The sequence below is a fragment of the Lathamus discolor genome, chromosome 9, assembly GCF_037157495.1.
Source record: "Lathamus discolor isolate bLatDis1 chromosome 9, bLatDis1.hap1, whole genome shotgun sequence".
NCBI lineage: Eukaryota > Metazoa > Chordata > Aves > Psittaciformes > Psittacidae > Lathamus > Lathamus discolor.
In genome coordinates this window covers 4,178,926-4,193,977 of record NC_088892.1, presented here as the reverse complement: position 1 = coordinate 4,193,977, position 15,052 = coordinate 4,178,926, and the positions used below count along the sequence as shown (strand labels likewise).

The following is a 15,052-nucleotide window of genomic DNA, read 5'->3' as shown; positions in this document are numbered from 1 at the left end:
ATTCCTCACTACTGTTCTTCCTTGGCTGCAGCCAGTGCAGGGAATCCCACTCCTAGAGAGGTGGCTGCAGGATGCTCATGGATGCTGCCCCTGGGGACAGAGCACAGTCTACAAGGGCAGCCCAGGGCAGCCTGCAAACTGCTCCAGCAAGGCCCCTCTCATCTTCCTCACCTCCAGCATCTCTCAAGCCCTTGCCTGCTTAGCCAGACCCTTTATTTTGAGCACACACTTGGTCCTGGCTCAGACCCCAGGGCTGAGCACTGAGGTCAGGATGCCCCTGCTCACGGCTGTGCCTCAGGATGGAGACACAGCCATAATCACCTCCCTGCACTCTGCATCAGCCTAACAACCTTCATCACCTGGGTACCAGCTCCTCTCAAACGCAGCCCACCTGTGTCCCTATTCCTATGGGCCGCTGGTAGCCACCAGGAGCCACCAGGACACGCCAGCCCCACCAGCCCCACTGCCCAGGGCTTTAGCTGTCACACATGTTGCGCAAGGCCGGGACTTGTGATCTCTTTAATTGCACACAGGAGAGCTTCTTAGTTTGCAGCTTAGCGGGTGCTATTTCTGCCAAGGTCAGGGGGACACGTGAACTGTGACCTCCCCGCTAGCGAGTGGAAGAGGAGGAGGCAGCCCCACCTGGACACTGGGGGGACAGTGAAGTGCCCACCCCTAGCCCCATGCCCCGGGCACCTAATCCTGAGCTCTCTGTTTGCTGCTCTTCATTAGCCTCTTAAGGCCCCTGAGACTGGTGCTGTTCACAGATGCTGTGGCCACAGCGTCAGAGCATGGTGAGGTTGGAGAAGAGATTTCATCACAGGAGGCTTCAGCTCGGTTTAATCCTGACTGAGTGGATTCAGCCAGGGAGACCTTCCTTGCCCGTGTGGGGGGAAGATATTTCCCCTCCCCAAGCCAGTGGTGAGGCAGACAGGCCACATCCCTTCCCTTGCACTGTGCTCTGAACCAAGCACAGGGGAAGGAAGCTGGGGGATGCAGCACCTTGTTAAAAATAATAGGGAAATGAGAGAGAGCTTCTTCTTTTTTCCTGTTTAATAAATGGCCAAAGCTCCTCTCATATGTCTCATCCCACTTGTCCCTCCAGGTCTAAGTGCTGTGTGATGCGCAGCTCAAACATCTACTTCCAGTGGGGCAGGACACCAGTGGTTGTGGGGATGGTAGAGCTCATGAAGGCCCAGGTTTAACCCTGGCCTCCAGTGCCCTGAAGTGTCCTGCCTCCCCAGGGAACAGCCATGGAGCTTCCCACATCTTTCCCACTTTGCCTGCAGGGTCTGTCCTCTGAATCATGGACTCAACCAGGTTGGAAAAGACCTTTAAGATCACCAAGTCCAACCTTTACCCCTACACTGCCAAGGCCACTGCTAACCCATGTCACTGAGGGCCTTGTCTACATGGTTTGTGAACACTTCCAGGGACGATGACTCCAGCACTGCCATGGGCATCATGTTCCAATGCCTGAAGGGAGCCTGGGGGGAGCCGGAGCCACCCAGCAAGCTGGCACTGGTGAACCCACATTGCCTTCCAGTATCCAAGTGTCCCCGGTGCTGGTAGGGCTCCCTGAGTGCTGGTGCATCTGGCGACGTCCCGGCTCAGCACCTGGCACCGCACACCGCAGCCACCTTACATAAACACAGCCAATGCTGCTGATTCCTCAAAGCCCCTCAGAGCTCCAGGGCTTCCTCCCCTGATCCAGCTTAGGCGGCACAGACGGCGTTAATCCGAAGCCAGGCACCTCCGCGCTGCGGGGAATTACTGCCGCTCTGTTAAGTAACAGAGCAGTGCTGGTGGGAGCAGGTCTCTGGCAGGATGTGGGTCTCCGGCAGGAATGAGGGCCTGCTGCTGCCATCTCTGCACAGACCTGCCATCACTGTGCGTCCCCATGGCAGGCACTGGCGAGAGGTGCAACCACTGCTGTGTGGCCCAGAGCCTCCATCCCAAAATCAAGCAGGCTGCCCGACTTCTCACTAGGCTCTACCACTGGTTCGTCTCGAGGCTGGGAGCCCGGTAGGAAGCCTTAGCAGGGGCTTTAGCCGTGTCTGCACCAGTGGGCTGGTGGCAAGGGACAGTCCCTTTGCATGGCGCATGGCTCCTGATGCCAAGAGCAGCAGACAGCCAGGAGCATGGTTTGGCAAGGGCACTGCATCCTCACCCTCATCCCCACCTGGGACGAGCCCATTGTCCTGTCTTCATTCAGAGCAGCCCTCATGCTCCTGAGTGCTCTGGCAGCAGACAGTGCTACTTATCTGTACTTAACTTGTGCTAATCACCCTAGCAGCAGCAGCGCATCCCTCATTCACTCCTTGCCACAAGGCGCAAAACCGCTGGGTCTGTACGCAGGAGGTACCAGGGGGGAATCCCGGTGCTGGTTACAGCCCTGTGCTGCTAGGAAAAGCCCCCCTCCTTCCTGACACCTTCCCCGGAGCCCCCAGACCCCACTTCCCTTCTGCCTGCAGGCAAGGCACACACACAGACAGCGTGACATGAATGCCACTGTGGGTGCCTGGCTCGCTTGGCCACCCGATGCCCTCAGCATCTCTGCCTCCACGCAGGCAGCAGCCAGCAGCAGAGCTCAGCCCCAGTGCAGGCAGCAAGGTTTCCAGCAGTGGGCAGCTCAGTCGCTGCCTGCAGGCTGCCTGCCCGCCCACCGCCCCAAACACACTTCAGGGGCTTGCTGTTGTCCCACACCACTGCCTGTCCCTTCTCTCACGGTCCTACCCAAAGGACTGGGCTCTGCCCCCCGCTGCCCCTTACCCCAGGATACGATGAGCAGTGGGGGGCTGCTCAGGACTGCTCCTTCCTGCGCCCGGCCATGCTCAGGCACAGGCTTCCCCCTGTAGCGGGGCCGGAGCTGGAGGAGGAGCGAGGAGGCTGGTCCTGGCCGTGCCGAGAGCACAGAAGGAGGAAGAGCGCGGCGGCCGCCGCGGTGGCGAGCGAGCAGCCCGGGGCACGGAGCCGCGGTGCCGGTGGTGGGGCCACAGGCTGGGTCCATCAGTGTGGGTGCTGCTGACCCCCTGCTGCCACCCCACCGTCAGCGTGGGACGGGCAGGGCGGCCCCACGGGAGGAAGCGCCAGGCGGCCGGTGCAGCATCACAGCCCCGCTCCTGCTTGGCTGCACCCCGAAAGCTCTGCTCCCTGCCCACAGCACCCCACAAGAGCCGCAGGAGCCCCGCACTGCACCTGCGAGGGACGGTGAGTGTGCTGGGGGAGGTCCGGGTCCCCGTGTGCTGCTGCGACACCAGCATGGCCTGTCCTGGCCACGCACCGAGGCAGGATGGTGGCGCTGGGTGACAGCAGTGGGGATGATCCCCGCCCTCCAAGGGAAAGATCCATTCTCTGATCTCTGCTGCTCTACACCTACAGGCTGGAGCCTCCCGTGATGTGAAGTGTCGGGACCCCCAGCCTCCAACAGCTGCTCCCCTGGCCCTGCTCCTACGACACAGCCTGGCCACTGGGTACCCCATCTCCATGAGCATCACCTCAGTGACTGCCCATCACCTACTGGGACCTCCAGCCAGCAACTCACTTGGGTACCAGGGAACTGGTGTCCCACATCACCCCCACCTTCACCTTCTCCAGTGCACCCTGTGGGCTAGCTGATGGCCACTAGCCACTGCTGAGCCTGGATGCAGGGCTGGGAGAGGGACACAGCACAGCCACTGTCCCTCTGCTTCAGAGGATGGCGGCAGCAAACTGGTACCACCGGGACATCAGCCGTGTTGTAGCAGAGGAGCTGCTGGCCAAGGCCGGGCGGGATGGCTGCTTCCTGGTGCGGGACAGCGAGTCGGTGTCAGGGGCATATGCCCTTTGCCTCCTGTAAGTCACTTGGCTTGGCTTCTGCTTGGGGCTTCTCTCTCTTGTCCCTTGCCGGGTCCCTCCATCCCTCTCCCTGCTCCTGCTATGGCCAAAACCCGCTGCAGGGATGCTGGTGGGTGAGCTGACTGCCAGGCTCTGGCACAGGGGTTTTGGAGCGATGCCCGTGTCAGGCCGGTGGAGAACCCTGCATCCTTGGGAGCAGGCAGGAGCCTGGGCCCACAGCAGTGCCCAGCACCAGCGTTGCTGAAGGGAGAACCCGAAATCCAGGGCACACCAAGCCATTTTGGGCTGCCTGCTGGCTGTGGGAGCCGGAGAGGCTGACTCAGACCTCTCTCCCTCTGCAAAAACAAACATCCCCTCTTCCTCCAACCCCCAGTGGCCACATCTGCACCGTGACGCCTGCTGTTAACATCTCAGATGCCGGGACTTCAGGGTTACATCCCCTGCCACTCATGGAGCCTGTTGCCATCCCCACACCCTGAAAGCACTGCTGCCAGGGCTGCCTGCACCCCTGCTTGCTGCCTGCACCCCTTCCTGCTGCCTGCACCCTTCCTGCAGCTGAGCGACATGTCTGCAGCGCGTGGGGCGGTGCCTGGTGGGTTTGGAGGGATGCCACCCCCTTCCCTACCGCTGGCCTGGCCCAGTGCACGGGACAAATTGCAAACACATGGTGCTGAGGGGCGCGGGGAACGCCGGGAGCTCAGCCGGCATCCGCCGGCATCCCGGCACTGATGCTGGACAGGACGGTGGCGCAGGCAGGGACGTGCAGTGGCCCCAGAGCGATGTATGACCATGCTATGGCAGCCATCGGCTGTCGTAAAATGGGCTGCCATAAAACCCTCACTGCCACACAGTGCCACGGGGTGCCCCACTGAATGCTGGTGGAGATGTGGCTGAGCTCCCGGCCGTGCCCATGCAGGCAGAGAGCTGTTTGGAGACGGGTGGACACTGCGCATCCCCGCTGCAAACCAGTACAGACCCAGAGCTGAGGGTGATGCTTTTATGAAACGAGAGCTCAGCTCCTCTCTCTGCAGAAGGAGCGGGGTGTTTGCATCAGGGCTGGGTGCTGGCACACCCCCACAGTGTCATGGGGAGGGGGGTGGTGGGGAACCCTCCTCTGCTCTCTCCCAGGTTCCAAAGGCACGTCCACACCTACCGCATCCTCCCCAACGATGAGGGGCTGCTGTCTGTCCAGGTGGGTGCTGCGGCGGGTGTCCAGGGGCTGGGTGCCACTGGGGTGCCCTCCGTGCCTTGGCTAATGCCCCTGGGTGCCTGCCTGGGGGCACAGGCAGGATGCAGGTACAAAGGGATGCACAGGCAGGGATGCTCGCCTCCTCGCAGCACGCAAAGAGGTGGAATCTGCCTGCTCTCCCTGACACACCAGCACTGCAGTTTGCACAAGCTGCCTGCAACACCCAGCACCACAGGATGTGAGCGCTTTGCAGACACCCCTCGGCATGTGGCTTCCACCATACCACCCAGAGCAGCACAGCAAAACACTTGTCCCCTTCCTGCCGTTGTCCCCTGCCCCAGCCTGACCACACTGGCCCCATCCCCATGATGTCTGTCCCCATGATGTTTGTCTTGACTGCCTGACAGCTCAGCATTGCTTCCCCTCGTTGGTGCCACTTCACAGTGTCTCCCGGCACCCAGCTCCCTGCAGCTGCCCTTTCTAGCCCCCTAAAAAGAGCATCCTGAAGGTCCCTCGGGAGCATTCCCATGTGCTGCACGAGGCAGATGTTTCCATGCTCCTCTCCTTGCTCTGCTCTCTGCTGCTGTGCAAAGGGCATGGGGTGAGTTTCCATGGGTCTGGCATCCTGCTCGCCATGGGCTCATTCTGGGGAACAGACCCACTTGAGAGCACAGGTTGGGCCAGCACCCGCCCAGGCACTGCCCCAGCACATGGAGCCAGTGGAGGGAGGGACATGATGGTGCTTCCCTTTCTCTTACCTCCCCAGACCATCCAGGGCATCCAAGCCAAGTGTTTCCGCACTCTCCCTGACCTGATCAGTGCCTACCAGCAGCCCAACAACGGGCTGGTGACGCCCCTGCTCTACCCCGTGCACCGGGCAGGGCAGGCGGCCGACGAGGACTCGGGTGAGCCAGGGAGGGGCCATCGGGGCCATGCATGGTGTGAGCACGGAGGGCTCCTGCTGAGCCGCTGTGCTCTGCCCGCAGACGGGGAGGACGCCCGGGGCACCGGGCACACGGCGAGCGCGGCCCCGGGTGGCGGAGCTGCGGCAGGCTCATGGCTCAGCGCTTCCATCGCCACCCGGACCCACATCTCGCAACAGCTGCACCAGAGGCTGCAGGAGCAGGTCCACAGCAGGTAAGGCAGCCCTGCACACCCCGGGCTGGTGGAGGTGATGGGGCGGGCATGGCCGGGGAGGGATGTCCCTGCTGTGGAGCACTGCGTGCAGTCCTGGTGTCCTCAGCATAAAAAGGACACGGAACTGTTGGGCCAAGTCCATAGGAGGCCACGAGGATGATGAGGGGACTGGAGCACCTCCCATATGAAGACAGGCTGAGGAAGTTGGGGCTGTTCAGCCTGGAGAAGAGATGGCTGCGTGGGGACCTCATAGCAGCCTTCCAGTACCTGAAGGGGGCCTACAGGGATGCTGGGGAGGGACTCTTCGTCAGGGACTGTAGTGACAGGACAAGGGGTAACGGGTTAAAACTTAAATAGGGGAAGTTTAGATTGGACATAAGGAGGAAATTCTTTCCTGTGAGGGTGGTGAGGCACTGGAATGGGTTGCCCAGGGAGGTTGTGAGTGCTCCATCCCTGGCAATGTTCAAGGCCAGGTTGGATGAAGCCTTGGGTTCCATGGCTTAGTGTGAGGTGTCCCTGCCTATGGCAGCGGGGCTGGAACTGGATGATCTTGAGGTCCTTTCCAACCCAAACCATTCTGCGGTTCTAAGATGCCCACCTTCCCTTGCAGCCCAGCCAGCGACTTCATGGGCTTCATGGCTGAGTACCTGAACCACCACGTGCAGCTGGACCTGGAGGCGCTGCGCCACGGGCACCCGCAGCTGCGTCACCTCAGCACCGCGCTCGTCACTGCCTGCCGCGCGCTGCACAGGCGAGTGCTGCGGGGACACCCCCGGGGACACCCCTGGGTCCCCATCCCCTCCGTGGTGGCTGGACACCGCCGCCCGGGCTCAGGAGTTGTCTGCGCCACCTCTCACCCGCTCCTCTCCTCCCCTCTGCAGTGAGATCGACTTCACTCTGGCTGGTCTGGAGACACTGGCCAGGGTGTTCGACCCCCCCATGTCCCCTCGCAGCCCAGCCAGGGAGCCGGTGACCCCCCCCGCGGCCACCACAGCCCCCGGCCACCTGCAGGTGTGTCCGCTTGTATGGCTGGGGGCCCCTGGTCGCTGAGGAGGTGGTTGGGGTGGTTTCGGAGCCTGTCGGCACCCGAAGGTGCTGCACACCCCGCAGCACTGCCAGCGGGGCTGGCTGCCATGGTCCCTGCAGCCAGTGGAAGGCACCTGGTGCTCTGTGGCCTGGGGGCAAGCAGGGATTCGTTCCTGCACCCAGTCCAGGACACAGCGATAGAGGAAGCTGCTTCCCCTGCCAGACCCCGGGACCCCCATGTCTCAGTGTGCAGCCCAAACCCACGAGGAGGAATCCACCCGTCTAGTGCCACTGTGCTGCTCCAGGAATGTCCATCCTTCTCCCCAGGGTCTCCTGACCAGCGACCCAGACCTTGAGCTGCTCCTCAACAAGATATCTACCGTCAACCATCTCCTCTCTTCGCTGGAGAAGAAGGTGTCAGCCCCATCCTGCCATGCCCGGCTTGGGAAGTGCGACTGGGTGCAGGCGGAGCCATGGCTGCTGTTAACGGCAGCCACTGCCCGGCTCTGAGGGTGCCCCAGGCTGGGGGGCCTCACTGTGCTCCAGCGAACCCCTCACCTAAATCAAACCTCTGGCAAAGCAAGCCGTCAGCAGCTGCACGGCCCGAGGGTGCCCAGGGCTCCCAGTTAGCCCAGTGCCCCCTGACCAGTATCCGTCTCCCGGCAGGTGCTGAAGTCACTGCAGGAGACGGTGTCAAGGCACAACCTGGCACTACCCAGCGTGGCAGCGTCCCCCCCGCCAGCCGCCAAGCCCCTGGCTGTGCAGAGCTTTGAGGTGAGGGTGGAGGATGCGGCAGGGCCCCAGCATCGCTGCCCAGGCTGGGCAGGCCTGGGGCCAACCCGGGGTCCACGTCCCTGCCTGCAGGTGAAGGTGGGCAAGTCGCAGCGGGCAGCCCTGACGGTGGACGTGGAGTCGGGCACAGTGGCCATCACCAAGCAGGGCAGTGGGTCCCCGGAGGAGATCATTCCACAGGACAAAAGTAAGGGGTTGCTGACCCGCCACTGGTTGATGATGACTGGGCTGTGGGCTTCCCTGGCACAGGCCTGGTGCCAGGGTGATGGGCTGCAGGTCTCACCCCAAGCCCCCATCCCACACTACCTGCCGCTGCCATGGTGGGAGGCTGGCAGCCACCGTTGACCCCCTCACACCCAGCATTCAGTCCTGCAGCTGATCAAATACCAGAGCGTGCAGAGCAAGGTGAGGCTGCTGTACGACCGGGAGCCACAGAAGAGCCTCAGCAGAGACTTCATCTTCCCCAGCGCGCGGGTAAGTGGCACCGGCTGCACTCCTTGGCTCTCCTGGGGGCATACAGAGGTGTTACGCACCAGTGCAGCAAATCAATGGTCTCAGAGCTGAGAGCAAACTGGCTCCTGTGTCTGGGGGTGATGTCCTCCCGATCCCACCACCAGCAGCTTCTGGGCGTGCTGTGGCTCCCGGCTCCCCTTTGGGACCCTGAGACACTTGTATTGTCCCACAGAAGCGAGAGGCCTTTTGCCAGCTGCTGCAGCTGATGAAGATCCAGCACTCCAACCTGGCCGAGCCTGACCTTGTCTCAGTGTATGTTGGGACGTGGAACATGGGTAAGGGGTAGGATAAGGTCACATTGTCCTGGGAGGCTGCCATGGCTCGTTGTGAGCCTGGGTGGGTTTTGGGGGGTGAGAGCTTCAGGGACCTGACCCAGGAAACCTGAGGTCCAAGCTGCTCCTCGGTGGGAGGAGGAGGCTGGAGAAGACTGACTGCTTTTGTGTTTGTCTGTCCTGTCATGCTCCACTCACCCGGTGGCTGTCAGGGAAATGGAGGAGCTGGGATACCTGGAGGGTTTTGAGTGGTAGCAGTAAATCCACCATCGCTTTCGGATGAGCATGCGTGAACCTTAGGGCTGGCATGAAGCTTCTTGTCCTGGCAGCTCCTGGAGGTGTATAGGGTCTGCGGCTGGGGGCAAGCTGGACGAGCCTGGCGCGATGCCCGTCCCTCCCTGGTGACCCGCTGTCCCCTGCCCGCAGGCAGCACGCCGCCGCCCCGCTCCATCGCCTCCTGGCTGACCTCGAGGGGCTTGGGGCGCACACAGGATGAGAGCACTGCCTGCATCCCCCATGACATCTACGTTATCGGCACCCAGGAGAATTCCCTGGGTGACCGCGAGTGGGTCGAGTTCCTCCGCGCATCTCTCAAGACCCTGATGGCCATCGACTATCGAGTGGTAACGGAGGGTGCAGCCCAGACCCCTCTGGCTGTGCCTGGGGAGGCACCCGGTGCTGAGCAGGCTAAAGACGTCCCGCAGCAGTCTCGGGGCACTGGTTACCAGCAGCCATCACCCCAGGGCTCCTACCCCCAAAGCCAGGGTCCTTTCCCACCCCAAATGCAGCCCAGGGAACCCCTTATACCCCATAGACTCTGTGTGCCCTCCCCAGCAGGAGCCACCTTTCAGGGATGGAACTGACCTTGCTGCTTCTCCATCCCCACCGTGCTTGGCCGTGGGGTGGTACGGGGGGAGCGGACAGACCCACCCCCTGTCCCTCCCTGCAGGTTGCCCTGCAATGCCTCTGGAGCATCAAGATTGTGGTGCTGGTGAAGCCCGAGCACGAGCGGCGCATCAGCCACGTCCACACCTCCAGTGTGAAAACAGGGATTGCCAACACGCTGGGTAGGGATGGGGTGTGGGGTGCCCCACAGTGAGGGGACACCCTGAGGGTCCACCCCAGGATGTCTGAGTTGCCCCAGAGCTCAGTGCCCAGTGCATCCCTGCAGGGAACAAGGGAGCTGTTGGTGTCTCCTTCCTCTTCAATGGCACTTCCTTTGGCTTCGTCAACTGCCACCTGGCCTCTGGCAGCGAGAAGACCCACAGGTGATTGATGGAGGGGCTCGGGATGGGGCTGCCCCACAGCAGGCGGGTGTCTCAGGGGGCTAGGGGAGCCCTGAGGGGCTGGGAGGGTGTCCCTGTCCCCACCACGCAGGGGCAGGGTGAGGATGAGGTGTCAATGGTGTGGCTCACATGGTGCTGCTGTCCCCCCGCAGGCGTAACCAGAACTACAGTGACATCCTGCACTCCCTGGTCCTGGGGGACAAGCGGCTGGGGGGCTTCGACCTCACCCTGCGCTTCACCCACCTCTTCTGGTTTGGGGACCTCAACTACCGCCTGGACATGGACGTGCAGGTGGGACCCCACGGGCACCACAGCGGGATGGTGGCACATTGGTGGCAGTGCTGGTGCGGCTGCAGGGATGGGAGGAGCTGGCGCCCACCATGCCTTCTTCCCCGGCACAGGACATCCTTGCCCATATAACCAAGAAGGAGTTTGAAGCTCTCCTGGCTGTCGACCAGCTCAACCTGGAGCGGGAGAAGAACAAGGTGTTCCTGCGATTCAGTGAGTGTGGGGACACGGGCACCCCCGGTCTCTGCAGACCTCTCCTGTGCCACCTCCAGCACATGGTGGACCCCTGTCCTGGCATAGCCCTGTGCTGAAAGGCTGCGGATGTGCAAGCCCCAACAGGGCAGGTCCCTGGGCTCTGCATCCCAAGAGCGTGCAAGCACGGGGACACTCAGAGGTGGCCAGGGCCATCAGCCATTGGTGCGAGCACAGGATGGCGCTCCATGGGGCCTGTCCCGGGCTGATTGCAGTGGTGCTGGCCCCTGTGCCACCTCTGGGTCTTGGTTCCCAGGTGAGGGTGACATCTCCTTCCCCCCCACCTACCGGTATGAGCGGGGCTCCCGGGACAGCTACATGTGGCAGAAGTTCAAGCCCACAGGGGTGAGTTCATGGAGCCTCTGCCAAGCTGCAGGGCATCGCTGTGGGGTGGGGACGGCCGGCTCGGATGGTGCTGGGGAGGAATTGCATGGTGATGCTCAGCCCCACACCTCCTCCATCCTGTTCCATCCTCAAAGCAGGCCTGGATGGGAGGGAGCTCACCTTTTGGGGTGCCCCCGAGGGGACACTGGAGCTGGTTGCTTTCCTGGTTTTAGATGAGGATCAATGTCCCCTCGTGGTGTGACCGCATCCTGTGGAAGTCACACCCGGAGACCCACGTGGTCTGTAACTCCTATGGTTAGTGAGACCCTGGGGCTGGGGGCAGCTCTGCGTGGCCAGCGCTGCCCAGGACCCCGGAGCTCGGGGACCATCACCCAGTCGCTCCCTGCCACCATCCAGGCTGCACCGATGACATTGTGACCAGTGACCACTCGCCCGTCTTCGCCACCTTTGAGGTGGGAGTGACCTCGCAGTTTGTGCCCAAGAAGGGTAAGGGCCTGCGGTCTGTGACCCCCGCGCCCTGTTTGGGGTGAGCCCTGGCCATGGGCTGACCTGCCGGTACCTGTCTGCAGCTCCCGGCTCCAGCCCCAAGCCCCTGGCCTGCATCGAGTGGGAGAGCATCGAGGTGATCGTGAAAACCAGCAGCCGCAGCAAGTGCTACATCGAGTTCCACTCTTACTGCCTGGAGGGTGAGGTGCCCTGCGGGGTGCTGGGGTGTCAGCGGTGTGCCACGGGGCTGAGCCAGCCCTGGCTGGACCTATTCCCCCCTGCTCTCCCCCACAGAGGCACAGCGGAGCGGGGAGAACACCTTCCAGAGCTGTGACATCCCCGGCTTCCTCAAGCTGGGCTGGTCCGCAAAGCATCTGCCTGTGGTACAGCTCCTGAGCATCCTCCCCCCTCCTCTTCCTCATCCCTCCTGCTGGCTCCATACCCTGACCCCCAAGGGGTGCTGGGGGCTATCGCAGTCCCCCCGAGGACAGCGCCAGCCTCGTACCACCCTACCTTGCGGCAGCCCCCGCCCCGAGCACTCCTCTCTCTGCATGCAGCTGAACCCCATTCTGCCAGACTTGGAGTACCTGGTGGACCAGCATCTGCTCCTCAGCATCAAGGGTGTGGAGAGCTGCGAGTCCTATGGTACGTGCGGGATGGTGGCAGGGAACGGCCTTCTGGCTGTGTGGTTTTGCAGCTGGAGCTTGGCAGAAGGGACTGTGGAACGTACCCTGCCGTGTGCTGTGCCTGCAGGTGAGTGCTGCATCGCAATGAGGTCAATGATGGGCAGCATGGCCCAGCAGTTCGAGACCTTCCTCTTCCACCGTGGCGAGGAGACGGGCTCCATACGCGGCTGGATGAAGGTCCGGGTCCCCAAGGACATATGCGGCACCCGTGAGAGGCTCTATGGTAAGGGAGGGCACACACCAGTCCTCTCCTGTCACCCTGGGCGTGGGGCACAGTGCACCCCAGAGCTGCCCATGCCCAGGCTGCCCTCCCGGACCCCAGCAGTGGTCAGGGGCTGTGCAGAGCCTGGTGGGGAGATGCCAGACTTCGGTGCTCTTGCAGAGTGGATCAGCTTTGAGGAGGAGGATGCTGAGCCAGTGCCAGACACCCCAGTGTGCCCCAAGCCACCCCGGCAGCCCCTCAGGTACCGCAGCCAGGCTCAGCCCCACCACAAGCCCCGGTTGTGGGGTGATGCTGAGTCTTCTCCAGCTGTGCTTTGCAGGAACCGGCCCCGCAGCCTCCCGGAGCCGGCCGCTGGCTACACCAACCCAGCCTACTTCATCTTTGAGGGTGTCCCCAACACATGGGTGCTGGCCCCTGGCACTGGTGAAGCCCCCACCAAGCAGGCAGAGAGCCCGGCCAGGGGCCCACAGCACCGGAGCCCCCTTGGAGCACGGGCCCCTTTGCCCTCGGAGGAGCAGCGGTGGGGCAGCCAGACCCACCATGTACCAGGGGGTCCACCCCGTGGGTGCCCACTCAGCCCCCTTGGTGCGGGCCAGCAGAAGAGACCCAAATCAGCCATGCTGGTGAGGGACACACCGGGGCTGGGCGACTGCTCACTGACAGCGCTGCACATGGCCTCCTGCCTGAGCCAGATGGACTGGGCATCCCCCGAGCACGGAGGGGACAGCCAGGAGACCCTGCTGCACCCCAGGACCCTGCTGCACCAGACCCACAGCCCCCTGGAGCCACCCCCACGGCCCTACCAGGAGGCGTTGAGGTGCCCGCCGGGTGCTCGCCAGCACAGCCACTCCAGAGAGGTACCACTGTGGTCCCTGTGGGGCTCTGGAGCTCAGCTGAAGGGCTTGGGGAGCTCAGGAAGGGAGAGGACCTGCTCTGGGCCATGGGGTCACCATCAAATGCAAGGTCCCATCCCCATGGCAGTGTTTTGCCTGATGGAGCCACCATAGCACAGGCAGTGGGACAGTGGAAGGTGAAGGAACAGCAATGTGCTCCGTTGGCCTGGGGTGAGGACATGAAGGTGGGGACTTTGTGGTCCTGGTATGACCCTGCTGGCATCTGTCCCTGTGCTTCTTTTCCCAGTGGTCTTGCAACAGGGGTGAGTGGTTCCGCAGCATCAGTGGGTGCCTGGGCCACCTCAGCTTGCAGCAGGACCAGGAAAGGCTGCAAGAGCATGGCTGGGACCACCAGGAGATCCTCAGGTACCCCAGCCCCTGGAGCCCAGGAAGGGGGCACTGTGCAGACCAGCTCCTGTGGCCCCACAGGCCCTGGCAGAGCCCTGTGCCCTGGTGGGGAGGAGAGGTGGGAATGTGGCAGGACAGGGGCAGGAGGATGTCAAGTCCACGATGGATGCCCCGGGGCTGCATGGGCTTCCTGCTCCCCCCCTGTGGCTCCCCCAGCACTTGCTCCCCCTCACAGAGATGTCACGAAGCGGGAGCTGCTGGAGGCTGGGGCGCTCAGCCCGACCCATCCCCAGCTCATCCATGGCAAGCTCGGCGATGGCAGCGTGGTGAGCCTGCCGCAGAGACCCAACCTCGGACCCAGCGCCTAGAGCATCCATCCCCACCCGCACCCGTGTGCGCTCTCCTCTGGAGCTCCCAAGGCAGGCAGAGCTGCCGAGGAGGATGGGGCAGGAAACACCCAGGCCATGCTCCCAACGTGGTTGGCCTCACTAGCAAAAGACTCCGTTGGGAGTCTCAGGAAGCTCCTACAGACACTTTCCATGTCTCACTGCCTGTTTCCATCCTTCCACCCTAAAGCGATGGAAGGACCATGCTGAGCCCCACCAGCAAGGAGGGATGGGGGACATGGGAGATGTTGAGGCCATTTGGGAAGTAGGGACCACTTTGGACCTTAAGGCTCAGCCTTTTCAGGCGACCTGCAAGGGCACAGTGGCACCTGTGGCCAGCGCAGCTCCGCACACCCTTGTGCCTTTGGCCTCATCCCTCCTCCCCAGGCTCAGCACTGGCTGGACAGCATTCCCAGATGACTTCTACAGCAGCTGCTCCTCAGGCTGCGGCACCGTTTCCTTACGAGGTGCCCCTTGCTGTTCCCATCCAGAATAAAGTCTCAGGGACGCTGGGGTGCGTGTGTGCAGCGCCTCGTTCCGTGCACAGACAAAGGGAGAGCACCAGAACATTGCCCCCTGCCTCCCACTCTTTACTCAGGGACCCTGCAAACCCCAGCCCTCGGTGCCCTCAGTGGCACCGCTCCCTTTGGAACGCACGGATCTGCCTGCTCATCCCAGCGCACGCAGGGTCCCCCGGGCCCTCCCTCTGGGTCCAGGCATCCCCGGGCTGCCCCTGCACCACCGCTCACACCTCTGCTCCTCCCCAAACCACCCCGCCCTTGGCCGGGGTCCCCAGCATCTCGGGGTGCACCCGTTCACCCCCGGCGTGCCCCTTCATCCCCATACCAACGCTTCTGCACAGCGCACACCTTTAACGCGCCTGCATGATCGCAAAGGAGTTACCCCCCCCGAGCAGGCAGTGCTCTGCAGGCAGTGGGGGCACCGGCCCCCCCAAAACACAGGGACACCCCAACCCAACAGGGCTCCGGCTGCCGCTGCGCCCAAGGTGGCCCTGGTTTTGGGGACACTATGCCCAGGCTGGCCTCAAGGTGGCAGTGGCCACCTTTGTCCCTAGTGTTGCCCCTCAGGGCTG

General features: G+C 62.9%; 1 protein-coding gene across 3 annotated transcripts; it reads left to right on the top strand.

Annotated features, from left to right (window-relative positions):
* The first annotated feature begins 2,865 nt into the window (after positions 1-2,865).
* LOC136019369 (phosphatidylinositol 3,4,5-trisphosphate 5-phosphatase 2-like) lies at positions 2,866-14,472 on the top strand. 3 transcript variants are annotated; one of them, XM_065689504.1, is made up of 28 exons: positions 2,866-3,210; positions 3,382-3,834; positions 4,966-5,029; positions 5,793-5,931; positions 6,013-6,163; positions 6,774-6,914; positions 7,045-7,174; positions 7,517-7,603; positions 7,856-7,963; positions 8,054-8,168; positions 8,349-8,455; positions 8,667-8,769; positions 9,193-9,389; positions 9,716-9,833; positions 9,938-10,034; positions 10,205-10,343; positions 10,454-10,553; positions 10,849-10,937; positions 11,150-11,231; positions 11,334-11,423; positions 11,507-11,623; positions 11,718-11,806; positions 11,981-12,068; positions 12,177-12,332; positions 12,492-12,573; positions 12,652-13,189; positions 13,473-13,591; positions 13,809-14,472. In XM_065689504.1, the coding sequence occupies exons 2-28, from the start codon at positions 3,698-3,700 to the stop codon at positions 13,939-13,941; spliced, it is 3,516 nt and encodes a 1,171-aa protein (XP_065545576.1). In that variant the 5' UTR covers positions 2,866-3,210; positions 3,382-3,697; the 3' UTR covers positions 13,942-14,472. The 3 variants fall into 3 exon arrangements, with proteins under 3 accessions (XP_065545576.1, XP_065545575.1, XP_065545574.1); XM_065689503.1 differs by having other exon boundaries at positions 7,436-7,603; XM_065689502.1 differs by having other exon boundaries at positions 7,436-7,603; positions 12,492-13,189.
* Positions 14,473-15,052: the final 580 nt, after the last annotated feature.